This window comes from Arabidopsis thaliana (genome assembly GCF_000001735.4).
Source record: "Arabidopsis thaliana chromosome 1 sequence".
In the NCBI taxonomy this organism is placed as follows: Eukaryota; Viridiplantae; Streptophyta; class Magnoliopsida; order Brassicales; family Brassicaceae; genus Arabidopsis; species Arabidopsis thaliana.
This window is the reverse complement of record NC_003070.9, coordinates 22,422,654-22,442,665: the sequence shown is the minus strand read 5'-3', so window position 1 is coordinate 22,442,665 and position 20,012 is coordinate 22,422,654. Positions and strand designations below refer to the sequence as shown.

General features: G+C 36.9%; 5 protein-coding genes and 2 non-coding genes across 8 annotated transcripts; 4 read left to right on the top strand and 3 right to left on the bottom strand.

Annotated features, from left to right (window-relative positions):
* The first annotated feature begins 444 nt into the window (after positions 1 to 444).
* Positions 445 to 3,603, top strand: SNRK2.10 (SNF1-related protein kinase 2.10). 2 transcript variants are annotated; one of them, NM_179503.3, is made up of 10 exons: positions 445 to 558; positions 732 to 889; positions 1,077 to 1,151; positions 1,255 to 1,356; positions 1,584 to 1,637; positions 1,739 to 1,831; positions 1,977 to 2,069; positions 2,564 to 2,668; positions 2,748 to 2,846; positions 2,924 to 3,603. In NM_179503.3, exons 2-10 carry the CDS (start codon positions 770 to 772, stop codon positions 3,266 to 3,268), a joined length of 1,086 nt encoding a protein of 361 aa, NP_849834.1. In that variant the 5' UTR covers positions 445 to 558; positions 732 to 769; the 3' UTR covers positions 3,269 to 3,603. The 2 variants fall into 2 exon arrangements, with proteins under 2 accessions (NP_849834.1, NP_176290.1); NM_104774.6 differs by having other exon boundaries at positions 445 to 889.
* A 185-nt stretch (positions 3,604 to 3,788) lies between these two features.
* Positions 3,789 to 11,819, top strand: RECQ4B (RECQ helicase L4B). The gene is given in 26 exon segments (NM_104773.7): positions 3,789 to 3,963; positions 4,361 to 4,440; positions 4,531 to 4,704; positions 5,154 to 5,214; positions 5,456 to 5,863; positions 6,114 to 6,269; positions 6,356 to 6,486; positions 6,760 to 7,126; positions 7,205 to 7,335; positions 7,569 to 7,655; positions 7,764 to 7,891; positions 8,290 to 8,410; positions 8,515 to 8,666; positions 8,733 to 8,868; positions 8,959 to 9,082; positions 9,154 to 9,224; positions 9,318 to 9,386; positions 9,479 to 9,601; positions 9,687 to 9,845; positions 9,931 to 10,011; positions 10,161 to 10,322; positions 10,520 to 10,575; positions 10,815 to 10,926; positions 11,028 to 11,122; positions 11,204 to 11,281; positions 11,381 to 11,819. Coding segments are annotated over 25 exon segments (3,452 nt in total). The 5' UTR covers positions 3,789 to 3,963; positions 4,361 to 4,363; the 3' UTR covers positions 11,574 to 11,819.
* A 485-nt stretch (positions 11,820 to 12,304) lies between these two features.
* AGL55 (AGAMOUS-like 55) lies at positions 12,305 to 12,974 on the top strand (the record flags this gene model as incomplete). Its single annotated transcript, NM_104772.2, has 1 exon — positions 12,305 to 12,974. Exon 1 carries the CDS (start codon positions 12,399 to 12,401, stop codon positions 12,972 to 12,974), a length of 576 nt encoding a protein of 191 aa, NP_176288.1. The 5' UTR covers positions 12,305 to 12,398.
* Positions 12,975 to 13,751: 777 nt separating this feature from the next.
* Positions 13,752 to 14,061, top strand: AT1G60913 (Rapid alkalinization factor (RALF) family protein; the record flags this gene model as incomplete). Its single annotated transcript, NM_001084278.2, has 1 exon — positions 13,752 to 14,061. Exon 1 carries the CDS (start codon positions 13,822 to 13,824, stop codon positions 14,059 to 14,061), a length of 240 nt encoding a protein of 79 aa, NP_001077747.1. The 5' UTR covers positions 13,752 to 13,821.
* A 277-nt stretch (positions 14,062 to 14,338) lies between these two features.
* On the bottom strand, positions 14,339 to 14,425 carry AT1G08353. Its single transcript, NR_139416.1, has one exon. It is a non-coding gene; the product is annotated as an other RNA (small nucleolar RNA).
* A 3-nt stretch (positions 14,426 to 14,428) lies between these two features.
* AT1G60910 lies at positions 14,429 to 14,499 on the bottom strand. The gene has a single exon. It is a non-coding gene; the product is annotated as a tRNA-Gly (tRNA).
* Positions 14,500 to 14,612: 113 nt separating this feature from the next.
* On the bottom strand, positions 14,613 to 18,772 carry AT1G60900 (U2 snRNP auxilliary factor, large subunit, splicing factor). The gene is made up of 13 exons (NM_104771.4): positions 18,548 to 18,772; positions 17,981 to 18,273; positions 17,748 to 17,897; positions 17,370 to 17,437; positions 16,663 to 16,739; positions 16,520 to 16,567; positions 16,382 to 16,441; positions 16,207 to 16,267; positions 16,009 to 16,121; positions 15,456 to 15,902; positions 15,252 to 15,387; positions 15,077 to 15,144; positions 14,613 to 14,997 (listed from the first exon to the last, which is right to left on the bottom strand). Exons 1-13 carry the CDS (start codon positions 18,656 to 18,658, stop codon positions 14,860 to 14,862), a joined length of 1,770 nt encoding a protein of 589 aa, NP_176287.3. The 5' UTR covers positions 18,659 to 18,772; the 3' UTR covers positions 14,613 to 14,859.
* Between the last annotated feature and the right edge of the window lie 1,240 nt (positions 18,773 to 20,012).

Sequence of the window (20,012 nt, the reverse complement as noted above, 5' to 3'; positions counted from 1 at the left end):
TATAGCTTTCTACTGACCGTTAGTTGCAATTATAGTTTATCTAATATTAAACTAACTTTCTTTTTTGTAACTAAATACTCTCGGGTAAAAAAAGTCCTAACAATCTCATTTTTTGATAACTGGATACTTTAAGATAAAATCCAAACTAATCTCCAGCTCTTATAAAGATCCACTAGAGAATTATAGTAAACATTCTTGAGTACAAGTTGTTTTCGTATTCTCTTGATTCTTTAAAAAAAGCATATCCAATAAACAAATGATGTTCTCGTAGAATCGGCAAATTGCAAAAAGATGAAAAAATAAGAAATAGACGCAATTCTGTGACAACTAAAATATCCTTTTCACATATAGCGACGTCTCAGTCACTAAAGAACCGATAGAATTGGAATTTGTAGGTCCCACATTTATTAATATACCTCTTAAATTAACCAAAAATAATTCAATAAGTAAACTATTACTTAAATAATAAAAAAATAAGAGCCATCGTGACTTCGAGAGAAGAAGCCAGCAAGGAACGATGGAGATTATTACGGCATCATCATCATCATCATCATCATTGTAATTCGTAATCATATCTTCTTTTGGAATTTCTTCACGGATAAGAAAAAAGGATATCGACAATTTCGCTTTTGCTTTCAAAATCTCATTCTATCACTTTGTGCCTTTTTTAGCCATCGCGAAAAACCTCTGAATCGCATCCCTTGATTTTCTGGGTTTGTGACTTTGTGTAGTGGAAATTAGGCTTGTTGTTTGATTTCGCTACGAGAAAATGGACAAGTACGAGCTTGTTAAAGACATCGGTGCTGGGAATTTTGGAGTGGCGAGGCTCATGAGAGTCAAAAACTCCAAGGAACTCGTTGCTATGAAGTACATCGAGCGTGGACCTAAGGTTCTTCTTCTAACTCTCAAATTACTTCCTTTTACGTGTGCAATTTTGCAAGTTGGAGTGTTCTTCTGCTTCGTTTATCTGGGATTCTTACTTTTGTGAGCATAGTACTGGTTCATTGTCTTATAAGATCAAAGATTGAGTATGTGATTTTCAATCCTTTTTTTTCTGGTTTTGTTTTGGTGAATAGATTGATGAGAACGTGGCGAGAGAGATTATTAACCACAGATCACTTCGTCATCCCAATATTATCCGGTTTAAGGAGGTAACTGCATTTTTTCCATGGCTTCATGGTGTCATGTTTAAACCGATGGTGATTAGTCTCAGCGGAAGTTGGTATCCTAAGTTCACTGTTGTGGCATTTCCAGGTGGTTTTGACACCAACGCACATCGCCATTGCTATGGAATATGCTGCTGGCGGTGAGCTATTTGAGCGTATATGTAGCGCTGGAAGATTCAGTGAGGATGAGGTGAGCTTCCCCTGGCATTTAAAGATTTTAAGTCATGGTGGTGTACTAAATGATCAATTTCAGAGTTGTATTGTGGTCTGAGATTAATTGAGTGGAAAGGAAAGCGGAAATCTTGTAGAATTATATTTGTGTTTTGTAGTACAGGAAGCAAAAGGAATATGTGTTGTAAATCATTTGGAGCAGCTTCTCCGATTATGATAGCTTTTTGTGCACATCTTTGTTTTCAGGCAAGATACTTTTTCCAGCAGCTTATCTCAGGAGTCAGCTATTGTCATGCTATGGTAAGAGAAAGAAATGGGTTACGAAGTTTTTTTAACTTCACAGATATACATAATTTCTGCGGTATCAGTCCTTTACTTGCATTAGTTCCTTATTGTCACAGCAAATATGCCACAGAGATCTGAAGCTTGAAAATACCCTCTTAGATGGAAGTCCTGCTCCACGCCTGAAGATCTGTGATTTTGGTTATTCCAAGGTCTGCCATATATCTCCAGCATGCACTTGAATGTGCTAGTGATTTCTTAATTTATCCTGTTGTAACAAGCTCCTCTTTCTTCTTTTTCCCTCCATTTGCGAGGCCCCTTGTCACTTCCATGTGAGCTATTTTTCTTCTTTTGTAGTCCTCACTGTTGCACTCTATGCCCAAATCAACTGTTGGAACTCCAGCATATATTGCACCTGAGGTTCTTTCTCGCGGAGAGTATGATGGCAAGGTAATCTTATTGGTTTGCAAGTATTAGTATATCAAGTATGCTTAGCATCTTGATAGAGACATCATAGTTTGAAAAAATTTCCTGCGTAGTAATGTAGCTCTTTCAACTTTTTCTCATGCATAATATGTTTATACATCAAGAAGGTATCGCCCATATTGGCAGATATCTGCTGTGGCCTTGATAGATTTGGGCAGTAAACATGTCTTTTTAATTATCCAGGACCAGAATGTGTTATTTTTCCATTTTTTATCATTTAATCGCCATTCCTTTTTTGCATTTCTCGACTCTTTAAGTGCGTTTGTTCATTGATAATTATAAGCTTTCTAGCCTTGAGCCATGCATAAAGAATTTTTTAGAAACGCAATGGATCCCAAATACTTATCTTGACCCATATGCTCTATGAAATTGTTATGATCTTATTGTTTGGATTTGGAAACATCAACTTCACAGAAATCATCAGAGTTTTGGTACTTATATTCTTCCTTCTCACTCAGATGGCTGATGTATGGTCTTGTGGTGTGACTCTTTATGTCATGCTGGTGGGAGCATACCCATTTGAAGACCAAGAGGATCCCAAAAACTTCAAAAAAACAATACAAGTAGGTTTCTTTGTTTTTGCATTCTTTGCTTAAGAGTTGACACGACACCACCACTGATCGTTGTGCCACATTGTTACAGAGAATAATGGCTGTCAAGTACAAGATCCCGGACTATGTCCATATCTCACAAGATTGCAAACATCTCCTCTCCCGTATATTTGTCACCAACTCGAATAAGGTATCATCACTCTGTCGAAAAGCTTGTCCATCCTTTTTGAGATAATTACTTGTATAACTTATCATTTTTCTTGTCAGAGGATTACGATAGGTGACATCAAGAAACATCCATGGTTCCTAAAGAACCTGCCAAGGGAACTTACAGAAATAGCTCAAGCTGCATACTTCAGGAAAGAGAACCCGACATTCTCACTCCAAAGCGTCGAAGAGATAATGAAGATTGTGGAAGAGGCAAAAACTCCAGCTCGTGTTTCTCGGTCGATTGGAGCATTTGGGTGGGGAGGAGGAGAAGATGCCGAGGGCAAGGAGGAAGATGCAGAGGAAGAAGTTGAGGAAGTAGAAGAAGAAGAAGACGAAGAAGATGAGTATGATAAGACGGTGAAGCAAGTGCATGCTAGCATGGGAGAAGTCCGAGTCAGTTAAAAAAAAAGATTGATTTTCTTTTCACGAAAGTATTCTAAAACCAAAAAAAAAAGAAAAAAAAGTTTTCGTTGGTCTGTCGAATTTGTCTCTTGCTCTGTGTTGAGTTCTTATTTTCTTTTCTTGGTCATAATTTTTAAGGTTAGTCTCATAAATGCTTTGGAATTTTGCTTCTGAAAATCTTGTAAAATCTGCAGTAGAAGAAAGAACAAACTGGTTTGATGATAAGTTCGGTTTGGGCGAATAAAATATTTTGTATATTATATGGTCTATTTTGCAAATTACCTCAGATTTCACCTTGTTTATTTTGCTAATTAATTTTCATATACAAACAGAGCTTAAAAATTACAATTTACAACATTTTTATACTTGTGAAATTGAAATCTCGTGTAATACTATTTTGTCATGTTATAATTTTTCAAAAATTTATCGTTGCTGTTTTTAAAATATGGATTTAAAACCGATACATGGAATTATTTTCCTTTGAAATCAAAATATATTTGTTTTTGATGTCTGTGAAAGTGAGGGAGAGAGAGAGTGAACCTTTTTAACTATCCCGCCATACGAAAATCGCAGAAAGCTGTAATTGGAGACGCGCTCTTTCTTCTCTCTCGCCTCGTGATCTTACCGGAAAAGTTTCGTCGCCGGAGTTTCACTATTTCGCCGCAGAAGCACTAGAGTTTCATCTGTTTGAAAATGTAATCTCGATCTTCCCGTTTCCCAGTCATTTCTAGGGGTTTTTGTTCGCTTTTTCTCACACCGATTCATTTGCGAATAATTTTTGAGTGTATTGTTCGGTGTTCGTCTGTGTGTAAAGAGGAATTTTCGTTAGTTATAGCAGAATCGCTTCATCTTCTAGTTGGAGAACTTATTAGCTTCTGGATTTGGTTAGTTCTTCGTTTTCCTATGCATAGATTTTGAAATTAATCGTCAAATTCGTTGTGGTGTATTGTAATTGTCATAGCGATCATGATTACAGCTCAAAATCGGCACAATTGTATCTTCCAGCTGGTACAGTATGCAATTTCTGCAGTTTATGTTACAATTTCATCAGATTCAACTAATCGCAATGCCACTTGTTTTGTTTTTGTACAGTAAATGGTGGTGACAAGAGGAGATAAATTTGCTGGAAGCTCTTTGGCATGTAAATCTATGATCGGTGCTAATAAAATGAGGCAAAATTGATCATATCCCTGTCCATTTTGGTTTTATAAAGAACTTTTCACGGATCTTTTGTTTTATTCTTCCTGATTGTGTAAATGCAGTGGGAGTCATCTCCATGAAGTTAATAATTCCAGAAGTCACTTTCCTCAAACAAATTGGTTGAAAGTTGCCAAGGCGTTTGAGTGTATACCATCCTTAAATAAGTTTATGGGCTCCAATTTCCTTTACTCTCTAGAAAGTCAAAAGCTGGGAAGAGATAGAGAAATGGCTGCAAGGTAATGCATTATCTTCTTTTGAGGACCAATCAGCTATTTCTGTATGTTTTTCTTGCGTTTTTGTATCCATTTCTGTTCAATTGTTTGGTTACTGGTGAAGATTACTTATAACTAATCCCGCTGACTTTATAAATAGTGTTTCCACCACGCTGTAACATCTAGCTTTTCCAGCTTCGTTTGAACCTGTGTTATTGCTTGTTCTGATTCTGGATATAGGAGATCTTGAGCTAGAATAAGGCTATTTCTTTATGAGTGAAAATCCCGTATTCATTCTTCAGTTACTTCCAACACCTCCAGTTAAAAGAGAGCTAGTTGTTCATAATATCATCCTTTGATCTTTCTAGTAAATAATTCAGTGATGGAAACTCTTGTGAGGTTTTCTCTGTTGTCTTCAGGTATTAGTCTGTTAGCTGAAGTGGTCTGAAAAACTTGTTTCTCTCTATGTCTAGGTCAATTGAAAACATCGCTCCTGTAACTGTACAAACTTTGGCACGACCACAAATTGAGAAGGTACTATAGTTGAAGGAAAACTCTTGATGGTAACAGAATTTTAACGTAATCCAAACCTTTCGGCATGTTTGTTGTGGAGGATTTTCTTGTCTATAGCGTACTTTCTTCCATTTCCTGTCTCTGAATTTTGGTCACCATTGCAATTAAATTCTGGTTTTTGTCAGATTGATTTTCCCCTGGCAGAGAAGCCTTACTTCAATCATTGTACATATATATAACTTTTGTTATCCAATGTTTTCAGGCTTGGTGTACTCTTATAAATCTATCAATAAATAATACCTACCTGAGACCTGGCATTACTCCTGCAATTGATAATGACAGCACTAGTCGTACATCTTCTACGAAAGGATCCACTTTTAAAGTTACATCCAATGCTGATGGATCTTTCTGCGCACACAATCATCCAGAGCATAGTCAAAGGAGTGTAAGAGGCACTGCAAAATCAATTGACAGTTTCTCCTCCTCTTCCGTAGGTGATAATAAAATAATTATTGACAAGGTTCCACGGGTCAACTATGAGGTTAGAGATTCAGTAACTGTTACAAATGGTATGGAGATGCCACCAATCAAAAATTCTGCACAACTAGCCAGACCGGTGGAGCCTAGGGAAGTTAGTCTTGGTGAGATTGATTATGATGACATAATGGAGGTAATATTCTTTATACAACTAGGGAAAATTTTTAAAATCATAAGTACTTTTTCTATGAGAACAAGAAACTTTTTCTCAATTCGGATTTGTAGTACCAGTAAAATGTAACATATATTATGAAAAAGTTTGTGGGATACTCTTTACAGAGTTTGCACCATTTTTCAGTGAACTAAAATGAAATCTTTTCATAATTACTTGTGCCGAATAACAGAATAGATTAACTTCAACATGTGCTAACTTTGGAGCGCAGATTATTGACGTAGACCAGATTGCGATGGAACACTGCCCTTCAACGTGTACGAAGCAACCATCAGTATCTAAGTTTGTGGATATATTTACTTCCAGAAGAGAAGAAGAGCAAGGTTTGCCTCCTGAAATATGTTCCAACTGTAGTCATGGAATAAAGGTATGCTACCAATTCTCTCATTTTCTCCATAGTTACTTCATAAACCAATTGGGTTTCTCATGTTGTTTGCTTTGATATCCACGCAGCTAGGGCTTTGTCCTGAAGCTTCTACCCATGTGGAACAAATGAAGGATACGCTGCTTGCAATATCAAATGAAATCCTCGACAATACTTATGACCTGGGCCCTGATCATGTTGAACAGCTTCATCAAAAGAGGTTCGCATTCCCATCACTCTTCAACTATATTCCCTTTTTCTTTGCTTTGTCCTATTTGGAAAATGATTTAGCTTCTTCAATAGGCTGTAATACATTACACAGAAAAGTTGTTAGGAACTTATACAGCAAGAAGGAATTAGATGTAAGGACTAATGAAACATCTGATATCATGTCTGATTTTTTTTTTTTTATCTCGTTAATTGCATCACAACTGAGAGTATACTTTGAGTTCTGACGTAGTTTCTAAGCTTTTGACACTTGTATCGTTGCTAGATTACTGTTGAAAAAGCAAATCCAGCAGCTCGAGATCCTTATCCATAATAAAGAAAGGAAAAAATCTCAGTGTTTGGTATCTATACCTTCTCATAATACTCAGTATGAAACACCTCAAACAACAAATCTTGAGGTGGTTTATGGGCAGACAGATTCTCCAACTCATGTAAAAGAGCAAGGCAGATGTGTAACTGATAACTGGAATATGCCAAGAGACTATTTAGTTTCTAAAGAGAGGTATGATATTTCATCTGGTTCTGAAGAGAGGGAACAATCTGTTTCCGAGGTTATAGATGTCACTGATACCGAGAGTTCAAATGACAAAAAGTGGACCAGTAGTGATTTTCCTTGGACGAAAAATCTGGAGGTGATTGGTTATCTGTCGTCCGCTGTTCCATTATTTACATCCCTCCTGTGTACTCATGTGCTCCATTGCAATGATTAGGTCTATAACAAATTAGTGTTTGGAAACCACTCATTTCGACCCAACCAAAGAGAGATCATTAATGCTACAATGAGTGGTTGTGATGTTTTTGTTTTGATGCCAACCGGAGGGGGGAAAAGCTTAACATATCGGTAACGGCATCTTAACTGTTACGTTGAAATGTAATTTTATTTGAAAAGCTAATTCTGGCTTTTATTCTATACACAGACTTTTGCTTACATCCTGTAAAAAGAGATGACAGTTTAAGTTGTGTTCTAGGGTGAAACTATAAGCTAGTATTCTGTCCTTGTGGAGGTTATACTTCAGAAAGTTGCTCTGCGTCTAGGACATCAAAAACGTCTTCATAATATCTTTTTCTCTGCAGCTCCCTGCTCTACTCTGTGCAGGAATAACATTAGTCATTTCTCCACTTGTTTCACTCATTCAAGACCAGATAATGAACTTATTGCAGGTGAGAACTTTAGCAACAGAATGTTGTTTCTGTCTTTAGTTTCATTTCTATGTTGTACTCAGAAAATTTGTCCCGATTAACACTTTGGTTTCTGAAACATGGCTATAGACCAATATATCTGCTGCTTCCTTAAGTGCCGGAATGGAATGGGCTGAACAACTAGAGATACTTCAGGAGCTGAGCTCTGAGAAGTCTAAATACAAGTTACTGTATGTAACACCAGAAAAAGTGGCAAAGTGAGTCATTATTTTCTTTAGTTGTTGATTCTGAGAAGAATGTGGGTATTCAAAAAATGCCCATCGGATAGGAGTGGAACAAATTAAAGCCTTATAAGGCCTAAGAACATTCATACCCAAGCTATCTTTTGTTGTGACTGGTGACTAGAGCCTTTGTAGGCTTAATTTGGGCTCAACTCCCATCAGATTCTCCCCTGCTACTAGATATTTCTGGGTTAAACTATACTATCTGGTGTTGAAAATTATTATTACATTAGATACTTGCAATAGTTTCTCGATAGAATTGAACCAAAGTCTTACATCTTATAGTTCTAGGAATGTAAGTATTGCAATTCTGTCCCATCCCATCATTACCAGTAACATCATCAAGCTGATAAGCTTCTCTTTCTTGACTACAGAAGTGAATCCCTTTTAAGGCACCTCGAAATCTTAAACTCCCGTAGTTTGCTTGCTCGATTTGTTATTGATGAAGCTCATTGTGTGAGTCAGTGGGGGCATGACTTTCGACCTGACTACCAGGTGAAGCGTCTGTAAAGCTTAAAACAGACATTGCTTATACACTTCTGTTTTTAAGAAACACAAGCTCCCTTTTTTATCTCTTAAAACAATGCTGCAATATGCAGGGTCTTGGTGTTCTGAAGCAGAAGTTTCCAAACATTCCCATGTTAGCTTTGACAGCTACTGCAACAACCAGCGTGAAAGAAGATGTTGTACAAGCTCTCGGGCTGGTAAACTGTGTTGTTTTCCGGCAAAGTTTTAATCGCCCTAATCTATGGTAATGTACTGAAAATAGCTTAAAAGAATGCTGCTTTCAGAATGTTGCTTACCAAAAAATTTGCAGGTATTCTGTTGTTCCCAAGACAAATAAGTGTTTGGAAGATATTGACAAGTTTATCCGGGAAAACCATTTTGATGAATGTGGCATCATTTATTGTCTTTCAAGAATGGACTGCGAAAAAGTCACGGAAGCATTGCGGGTTAGTCGTTTGTTGGCCTTTCTCGTATCTGTTTAAATGGAGGTTTTTACATATTGTGAGCGTACCACATTTGTTATGTTCCAATTTCAGGTGTTTGGCCATAAAGCGGCCTTCTACCATGGCAGTATGGATCCTGGTAAACGTGCCTTTGTACAGAAACAATGGAGCAAGGATGAAATCAATATAATATGTGCTACAGTGGCATTTGGAATGGGTAATTAATGGTCTCTGTTATAGCCACTTTGATTGATTGAAGTTTGCTGCCTGCTAACGTTGATATTTCAGGAATCAATAAGCCTGATGTTCGTTTTGTAATTCATCATTCTCTACCAAAGTCCATAGAAGGCTATCATCAGGTGTTTTATTTGAACACTGAATTATAAATATCCTAGTAAACTGATTTATAAATATCCTAGTAAACTGAAAAGATGTATTTTTTCTCATACAAGGAATGTGGTCGTGCTGGTAGAGACGGCCAGAGGTCATCATGTGTTTTGTATTACAGTTACACTGATTATGTAAGTTGCATAAATCACAATATCAAGTTACAACTCAGGGGGAATACCTACGCTCTTGGTCATGTTTGTGGTTAAAAAATACATCTTTTCAGATTCGAGTGAAGCATATGATTAGCCAAGGAGGACTTGGCCAAGGCCAGATGAAAATGGGATATAATTGCAAAGCAAGTTCAGGGAGGATGCTCGAAACGAACACGGAAAACCTTCTCCGCATGGTACCTATTGGCAAGATTCTCTGTGTTTGCTTTCAAAGTTCGAACTCTACTTGCTGAGATATATTTCCATATTTTGCTGCTTCAGGTTAGTTACTGTGAAAATGAGGTGGATTGTCGACGTTTCTTACAGCTAGTTCATTTGGGAGAAAAATTTGATTCGACAAACTGCAAAAACACATGTGATAATTGTTCCAGCAGCAAAATTTTGATTGACAAAGATGTAACTGTGATTGCAAGGCAACTGGTATAGGATTCATCTGAAGTTCATCATTACTTTACCTGCTGGATGTTGTACCAGTGACGTACCTCAATCTTTTGTGCCTGGATAGGTGGCACTGGTTAAGCTAACAGGAGAAAGATTTTCGTCAGCTCATATTGTAGAAATCTACAGGGGATCCTTAAACCAGTCGGTATGCACAACTAACACTTATATTTATTCTATTTCCAGAATCTGGTAACCATTTATGTCTCACAAAACATGTTTACTTTACTTCGCTGGTATCTTCAAGCCCATATCCTACCAGTGTCACTCACTTGCAAGTAATTGGCTTTTGATTAGGTCAAGAGAAACAGACAAGACACTTTGCACCTCCACGGAGCAGGAAAGCATTTAACTAAAAGTGAAGCCTCTCGTATTTTGCACTACCTTGTGACAGAGGATATTCTCGCAGAGGGTGTTAAAAAAAGTGAACTGTATGGATCTGTATCGTCATTGCTGAAGGTACAAATAATTCTTATATCGGTTTTTACTATATTTGATGTTGTAAAAGAGATCTTTGTGGATATGTATCATTGTTGCTGGGGGTTTGTTTCTGGTAACATATTGCTTTTTGCGCTTTTCTCTCTGGTTAATTTATGCTTAAGAATGAATGTGTGCGTGTACACAGGTGACATCTATTTATCTATCTTTTTGTATAGGTGAACAGATCAAAGGCCGCCTCGCTCTTATCTGGAGGCCAGAGTATAACAATGAGGTTTGACTTTACACTCGAGATATATCTTTCTTTTATGTTCACATAAACTACTTGCAACCAAATTGATGTCATTAGTAGCTCAAACGTTGGGAAATGTTCTGAAATCTACCTGTTCTTACTGCAATGTTATTGCTGCTCTTCAGTAGTTCTATATTCTTGAGCGAGCTAATAGAGTTGGTTATATGTTTATTCGTTTTGAAAAAGGTTAGTTTTAGCTAAGACTTGCATATCTCTTACAGATTTCCTTCGACCATAAAAGTGTCAAAGCAGAGCAAATCCACAGCAAATCCAGCAAAAGTTCCACTTAAGCAAACTACCCTTCCAATGGCAAAAGCTGCCCCACAAGATTCGGTATATCTTCTTGTATCCTTGTTTCTATCTATTGCTCAAAGATTAAAAACCACCACTCTAAATTGCTAAAGGCTGCTTATTTTTTCTCAATGTCGGTCTAGAATCTCTCCGGCATTTTGTTGACAGCCTTGAAAAATCTTCGGACTGATATTGTCAAAGAATCGCCAGATTTAGTCATGGCATATCATATATTCGGGTAAGTTGACGATCCATTTAATGATATTTTCAGTTTCTTTCTCAGATCATAAGTAATAGAAAAATCCTTGTGTGTTTATAGCAATGCGACGCTTAAAGAGATAAGTAAACGACTTCCCAGAACCAAAGAGGAACTCCTTGATATCAATGGTCTAGGAAAGTAAGTATCTTGAAGCTTTTTGAACGCTACTCTCTCTCTTTGTATAACCAAAGGTATGAAGAAAACTCGGGGGATTTTGGTGTTTTAAACTCTAAACAGAGCCAAGGTGAGCAAATACGGAGATCGGTTATTGGAAACCATAGATTCAACCATCAACGACCACTACAAAACCCGTCCCGGTTCAGGGAAGAGGAGAAGAGACGAGAACGTTAATCCGAATGTAGCAGAAGATGATGATCCCGATTGGAGTGCGAGTCAGTCTCACAAAAAGGTAGTGAAGAACAAAAAATAACACGTTCATAAACTTTAAAGGACCCAAACAAACTAAAAAATTAAGAAGCTATAGAAATCATTTACATTTGCAAAAATAGTAATTCAATACCATCTGTCAAGCAACATATTTGCCCATACCGGGGTGTGATTTAGGGTTAGGTTAAATAAACCTTTACACCTAATCCACCATGTCCCATGAACTATTGTTAATATGTCATATTCTGCAACTATTTATATACTCATGCAATTCAAATCATCCTTTCGGTATCACGTGTCAAATTTTCCTCATATTTAAATTTGTGTAATTGCAAAACCCTAGTTTCAATGGGTTATCTTATAATCTCAATTCACGACCCCTAAATGTCTCCACTGCGAACTATTTAATAACCTCTACCAAATATTAGTTTCAACGACTCCTCTGTCCATAATCGCATCTTAGCCACTCGACAAACAGAGGAAAGAGACGATATAGAGTGTCTCTTGTCGCGCAAGAAACCGTCTCTAAGGTTAGGGTTTTGGCATATGAGAGAATGTGAACATAAAAAAAGGAAAAACAAGTAGAAAAGAGTAGTACTCTTATGTATTTTACCAAAATAGTTCCAAAAAAAGGTAATCTTAGGAAACAACCCCTTTGCCAAAAAAAAACAAAAGGAAACAACCCATTATGGAAATTTTCTTAATAGAGAATGAATCAATAATGTAAAAAGTTGAGATATGGGAAGAGAGTACACTAGTATAAAGAGAGGACGATGAAAACAATCTCTGTCTTTCTGTGTAATTAGCTTTCTACAAGTTTCAAACAATCTCTGTCTGTAATTTGGCTTTCTTCCTTTGAAGTTTCAATATGGGAGGCACAAAAAGAAAGATAGAGATGAAGAGAATCGAAGATAAGAACGTGAGAGCAGTTGCTTTCACAAAACGCAAAAGCGGACTCTTCCACAAAGCTTCAGAGCTCTGTCTCCTCTCTCCGGGGACTCAAATCGCAATCTTAGCAACTCCTCTTTCTTCCCACTCCCATGCTTCTTTCTACTCTTTCGGTCATTCCTCTGTCGATCACGTTGTCTCCTCTCTCCTTCACAATCAGCATCCATCTCTTCCCACAAACCAAGATAACAGATCAGGGTTAGGGTTTTGGTGGGAAGACCAAGCCTTTGACAGATTGGAGAACGTCGACGAGTTGAAAGAGGCAGTCGATGCGGTTTCGAGGATGTTGAACAATGTGAGGCTACGATTAGATGATGCCGTGAAGAGCAATCAAAGAGATGGAAGTTTAGTGATTCATCAGGAGGATGAGGAGGTTCTTCAGCTTGGCTACAAAGACACAAATCAAATTACCAAACTCGAAGGTGAAACTTCCGCTTCTGCAAGTTTGTTAAAGAACGTAGTGGATAATCTACACATTGATGATCGTTATTACTGATTTCAACATTGATCCTTTGATTTAACCAACTTACTTAATCATCATGTCTTGTTTATTTAGGCTATTATCTAATCTAGCTGTGCATTATTATTTTTTGGATTTTTTCGGTGTTTTGGTTTGGGAAAAAAAAAAGCTACTAATATAAAACCAAAATTTTGTTCAGTTTGATTGAGACTGAAATACATTTAATTAAATAACAAAAGAAAGGTTCATTGTCGATTTTATTAGCAAACAAGTCAGTTGTCCAGCCTTTGGTATGAAGAAAGGTGGCGATTAGGTCTTTGTACCGTTTCTGATTCTTCTCGAACTCTGTTGGCTCTGTCTCGGCCTCGTGGTGGCTTGGTACAGTAGTGTGTAATTCCACTGGAGATAGAGAAAGAGGATTTGAGAAACTCATGTTGTGTTCTTTTGAAGATGAGTGCTGGTCTCTGTGTCCATGAAGCTAGTTTTCCCATATATTATTGCTGCTATAATCGTAACTAAACCTATCCATAAACTTATCCATTAGATCGCAGGGAATGTTTCATTCTAAGACATGTAACTATTCTTATCTCTAGAGATTTCATACCAAACAGAACAAACGAAAAGAATTATCTCTAGAGATTTCATACCAAAAAGAAAATGAAAGAAACATAAATTCCTCCTAATGAAACAAAATTGAAATATAAGATCCACTAAGTTCCTTATGCACACATATTATGCACTGGCCTTCTGTATTTAGAATCATCTCTCTTGTTATAAATTAAAAAAAAAAAAAAAACCAATAATCACCAACTCAAACTGCAAAATACAACAACAAAGAAAAAGACCAAGAAGATTAAATACATCATTTTTCGGTTTCTAAACAATGGCTGCACACAAAATGAGTCTTACTAGTCTTTTCTTTGTGTCAATAGTGATTGTATTATCATTGTTCAGCGGATTCGGAGAAGGAAGATACATAAAATATAGAGCTATTGCAAAAGATAGAGTTCCAGACTGCACTCAAGATCCCAAAAATTGTGTCAGAGTTCCAGTCAACCAGTACCATCTTCCTCCTGGTTGTCAAAACACTACACATTGTTATCGTGAAAAGTATCATATTTAATTATGTATTCATATATACAAATCATTTTCTACTAAATATGAAAAAAAATTTATCACTAATCTACATTATTGATGTGATATGGAACTTGTTACATTATCAAATTTTAATTATTTTAAAATTCTTTCATTTTTTTTAACTTCAAATTATTGTTATATATATTTTAATAAATTATAAATTAATGTGTTATCAGGCATAACTTCAAGTTCGTGTAACATGAGATGTGTCTTGTGAAAGCATGACATGTAACTTTCGTTGTAAAATAAAATAAAAAACAAATGAGCTCAGATATGAGGCTATATTATCCGATTCATCGGAGAATTGCTAAGGACCCAACCTTAGCTTAAAGCAAATTTCATCAACGCTCAAATGCACCAGCCGGGAATTGAACCCGGGTCTGTACCGTGGCAGGGTACTATTCTACCACTAGACCACTGGTGCTACTTGCCTACTATCTTACTTTTCTAATATAAATCCAGTATTTCACGTTTAGTGAGAGCAATTGCACATGTTCCAGCATTGCATTTAGAAACTGATGTGGTTTGGTCTTTTAGTTTTTAAAAGAACAATAATATAAACTGATGTGGTTTGGTTAGTGTTCAATGAAACCAAAAGCTACTATTACCAACACACACCTTAATTGATTGTGCCTGGACAAGTACTATTGCAGTCAGATTCTAGACAAATTTCTCCATTTAGTAGAGAGAGAACTAAACATGTAAAAAACTTAAAAATAAAAAAGAACCAAACTTGTTGCTAAGAGATCCAAACTAAAAGCTTAAGAAGAAGACGATAGATAGCTCAGTCTTCGTAGTCGCCTTGGGCATACTTGTCTTCGGGGTAATACACAGCCACTACTTGGTTTCCTCCAAATTTTCTTCCATTCATCCCCGATCTGGCCTTTGATGAGCCATCCACATCCGCATACTCTAAGAAAACCTGCATTAGTATTACCATTAGAGTATGCAATTTATATATGAATTTGGTAGACATTTGTATCTGAGGACTGAAATCTAACCTTCCCAACTCCTGGTGTTGGGTCATGATCTGGATTAGGCCTCGGAATCACAACATTCACTAAGTTACCTACACACACAACAATGATTTATCAAAGTTCATTTTAGACCATGAGCCTCAGTAATGTGCTATTGGTATAATGTCAGAACAGACAATAAGAAAATCTAATTGCTTACCGAATTTTCCACCTTCTTGTCGCATGTCCTCCATTATCTCTGCATATTCTTCATCGTCTCTAAGATCATCAGCTGTAACCACTTGAGTCAAACAGACAATCTTGGTGGGAGTACCTCCTGGTTGGAACATAAGCCTCTGCAACAAAGTTTGAGACAGATTTAGCATTACTGATCATTTAGATAGAGTGAATCAGAATCCTTTACCTGCAAAGCAATCTGTTGTTGGGCATAAAGTAAGACTTCTTCTTGCTCGGGTTTAGGTTGAATTGCACCCTGGATTGCACGCCTAACTGTAAGTGTCTTATCACCCATCTTAATCCCGTTTAGAGCGGCACATGCAATATCTGTTACTGACGGATCTTGGTAAACACAGAATGCATATCCCTTCGAATTTCCAGTCTCCCTGTCTTTGACCAAGTTGAAACCTCTTAGGGGCCCAAAAGACTCCAAGAGCTCCCTGATCTGTACCTCTGTGAAGTAATAGGGAAGTCCGCCCACAAAAATGCGGTCGGGACCCTCAAGCCCACCAGTAGACCCTGAAGACAATCCAACAGCCCCTAAGTTGAGGTTGGGATTAGGCTGGCTCGGACCAAGAGTTGCAGCAAGAGACGGGTTATAGTCAGTTGGCCTCCTCACCTTTACAGGAACTCCCTAGAGATGAAAAAAGCTATGATTTCAGATAGGTTTCAATACTCATAATACAGATTGTAACTAATAAACACCAAACATCTAAAGTGTAGAAGAGCTAATAAATCACCTCTAATATAATGCCGTCTAATGCCATTGCGTTACTAGCCTCCTCAACAGATCTCATCTCTACAAAAGCAAACTTCTTTTCGTGGTTTATATAAACATTGACCACCGCATCACCTATGAATTAATAATCCAAAAAAAGGATGAGATTTCGTATAGACTTGCGGCCAATATGACAAAAATATAATGAACTTTTCAATACCTGGCCCAGCAGTGTTTCCCCCAATGGCCGACATCACTTGGCTAAAGAACGTTGACACCGACTAGGACATGAAAACCCATTCTCAGTAGGCATACAATGGATATTGAAATGTGGTTTAAATAGACAATAATAAACAAAAAGTCACAAAACCTTAAACAAAACAAAAGTAACAAACCTGTTCATTAGCAGTTGGTGGAAGGCCACCAACATAGACTCGCCGAGCATGCCTAGTTGCCTGCGACTACATATTTTAGGAAGGGAATCGTGACAAAAGGTGAAGAACCTAAGAATAAGATAGATTGATAGATCGTACCTGTTGAGTCATTGCCTGAACTGGCAGTACAGGAAGCGCACCTAGTTGCTATGTGAGAAAAAAGATTGAGAAGTTCTGAGCATGTTCGCATAAAACAAAAGAAAAGAGGAACATAAGAGACACAAAAATACAAATTTTTATACCTGACCAGGGACCATTGGAAACATGTTTGAGAACATCCCTGGAATAGTAGCAGTAGTTGGCACACTAGGAACCTGGCCTGCTAGGTAAAGTAGTATGCGTCATAAAAATGTTTGTTAGATACATTATTATGTTTCCCGGAGGAGCAGACCTACCAACAAGTACAAAGCTACAGATAACACCTTGCTACTTACAAAACCCACAAGTAGAAAGTATACCAACAACTTATGAATATTAAAATGAAAAGTTGTGATGTAATATTCGTTTTAGTTGTCAGAGATTGTAAGGCTCGAAAACAGGCATATAGTTGCCAGTCGAAGATGAAAAATACCCATGACAACCGTTGCACTGATTCCTCCTTGTACAATTAAAGCTAGAGAGGTCGGCTCATTGTCAGCACAGTGGGGCAACTAACCCAACATAGCCTTCTTACTACAAAAAGACAAGACACAGAAACAAACAAACACCACCAAAAAAACACAAACAAAAAATTTCTCAGTTCCAGAACCACCAGTCAAACAAAAATAACAAGACATCCTATGAAGAAAGCAAGACTTCAAAGTCCTCTTTGTTCACGAGTAAACAATAAAATTGCAGCTTACCAAAGTCACACCGTGTAATTGACTATGATCTTTCCAAACTACGTAAAATCAAAAACAACAAGCAGTTAAGAAATATAATAACCCTGAGTAGATGATGAAGCAAATACCTGCTGCAGCAACAGCAGTAGCAGCTAACATATCAGGAGGCGCCATATCAAATCCACTTCTCCTCTTGCTGAAAGAGCAAAATATAATTGGTTAGACATCAGTAGAGACGAGTTCGAAAAAATAATGCCAAGTAAACGTATGAAACACACATAAACATCAATGACCCAGATCAGACTAAAATATTGGTAATCATATAAGGAGGGACCGTTCAACCCAGTAGAAGACCATGATAATCATATTGTGTCAACAAAACAAAGACATCAAATACTAAACAATAATGGTTTTATTTGATTTGACATCAATATCATAACACATTGCAATGTGGCCACGGAAAGAACTAGTTAGAAAAGATAAAAATAGCAGGAGAGCCCAGGTACCTCTTTGACCTTGATCGCGACCGTGAGCGTGATCTATGTTCAGACTTATGTCTATGTTCTGACCTTGACCTACGTTCAGAGCGGCTCCTTGACCGAGAGCGTGACCGTCGCCTGTGTCTCACCTCTCTGTCTCGATCGCGAGACCTCCTCCTGTCGAGAAATGACTACACCTTCAATTTTAAGAATAAAACAATCTAAAACTACAAAAACAATTGCAACACACTAATGAGTACCTATCACGGTCTCGACTTCTGCGATGATGATCATCATCCAAATCATCTCTTTTCTCACTACGTTCTCTGCTACGGTCCCTATGACGATCTCTATGATGACGGTCTCGTTGCCTATCCTTACTTCTCTCCCTATCCCTATCTCTATCTCTGCTTTTCTCCCTATCTCTGTCTCTGCTCTTCTCCCTATCACGATCCTTCTCACGATCACGATCTTTGTTTCCGTCTTTATCACGTCCATTTTCATTGTCTTTCTCACTGATTTTCGAAGAATCCTTTTTAAGATCATGAGATTCCTGCAGGAAACAAATGTCAAAAGGCTTCTCTCATATACTATCCCCAGATTTCTAAAGAGAACATATGAACTTAACATGATAATATATACTCTAAATCCAGTGAATCCTTCAAATCAAACTATCAAAAACATAAATTCAACAAGCAGAATCCGAGAATTGTACCAAATTACAATACAAGTGGAGAACAAATTATGATTACCAGTCTAATTCACGAGAGAAACCTAAAAGCTACAGAATCGAACGCAAGATATGTAAAGAAGAAAGTGTAACATACTCGAGACTTGGAGTCTTCATGAAAAGGCGAGCTCTCTAGAGATATGTAGTTCTCGTTGTGGTTTTCGGTGGAGATAGCGACACCATCTCCGTTGCCTTCGTAACTCATCATCCACTTGTGATCTCTTCTCCGATTGGTACTTATCGTTGAGTCTGATTGTGTATGGAAGAAAACCCTAGGGATTCTAATGGAGGATGAATTAAAAATTATGAAGATTCTTCGAGGAAGATGAAGTGATATATGGGTATTATTGTAAATTGAACAGTATTTTTTGGTGTTACACCAAAACCGTAAATGGGCTTGTCTAGTCCAAATTTGAAAACTAGGGTCTCATTATACTTAATGGGCTTATCAGCTTTATCGGCTTATAGTCTAAATTTTTAGTTTCTATCACCAAAAAAAAAAAAAAACTAAATATTTTAAAAATTGATCATTCTAATATTGTTTTACATTATTATTTTTTGTGTAATTAAGGGTTGATTATTATTAGATGTCTTTGTTTATGACTTTTTAAAAGTGTGTTTTATAAGTCTTTATCTGATAGTTTAAAGTCACATATGTTTCTAGGCGTAACTAGCAATTGAAGATGAAAGACCACGTTAAAACATCACAAATATCTCCGGCGTTTAGAGGTTTCTCTCACCATGGATCAAATTCAATTGTTGACACAAAATATTACAAAAAAAGAAGAAGTTTAAATTAGCTTTCATTTGACGGTGGTTTGAAGTTAAACGTACTGATGGATTGGAAAAACATACGATTCTAGTGAAAACAAGTCAACCTAACAACATATATTGCAGAGACTGGTCCACACTCGATCCCTTCATGGACCGTAGCATTCACGGCCAATCAATCTGTTCATTGAGTTTTGACTAGTGTCAATAATTCATAGGATTTTGTTTATATGAAATAACTTTGATATGAGTCAATAATTCATACGAATTTGTCTTTTTCTGTGCTTCTTGAAGAATCCTTTTCAAGATCATGAGATCCCTGTTTTAAAACGGAGATGTCCAAGGCTTGCTTCGTCATAAGTACGACGAAAAGTAAAATGCAATTATATCTTCGAACATCTCTAGATCCTATTATTAAAACACTTAGGGTTACTAGGAATAGATTCATGTGGAGTGTGAATTATGAAGATAGATATTTAGGAGCCCATTAATCGTTTAAAATTATGGCCTCATTATGATTCATTGGCTTAATAGTCTTATTTTTTATTTTATTGTATCCCAAATATATACGTTTGGACACAACCAGTTTTACGGTAGAAAGATTCGAAACATCCCCATATTTTTATAATTTGACTACCATAATATTGTAGAAAGAAAGCATAGCTATTAGAGACTAGTACTTACCAGTTTTTTTTGGGTTATTTTATTTTTAGTTCTAAAACTAAGATAGTTACAAAAACAGATGATTCTAAATATTATTATGTAAATTCTAAATTGATTAGCATTAATTT

Excerpts from the sequence above, each read along its gene's own strand:
- AT1G60900 (NM_104771.4), bottom strand. The coding sequence starts at position 18,658 with ATGATGAGTTACGAAGGCAACGGAGATGGTGTCGCTATCTCCACCGAA. Across the intron at positions 17,438-17,747 it reads TCGCGATCAAGGTCAAAGAG|CAAGAGGAGAAGTGGATTTG; the intron begins GTACCTGGGCTC and ends TTGCTCTTTCAG. Across the intron at positions 15,388-15,455 it reads AACAACAGATTGCTTTGCAG|AGGCTTATGTTCCAACCAGG; the intron begins GTAAAGGATTCT and ends ACTTTGTTGCAG.
- SNRK2.10 (NM_179503.3), top strand. The coding sequence starts at position 770 with ATGGACAAGTACGAGCTTGTTAAAGACATCGGTGCTGGGAATTTTGGA. Across the intron at positions 1,152-1,254 it reads ATATTATCCGGTTTAAGGAG|GTGGTTTTGACACCAACGCA; the intron begins GTAACTGCATTT and ends TGGCATTTCCAG. Across the intron at positions 1,832-1,976 it reads GTGATTTTGGTTATTCCAAG|TCCTCACTGTTGCACTCTAT; the intron begins GTCTGCCATATA and ends CTTCTTTTGTAG.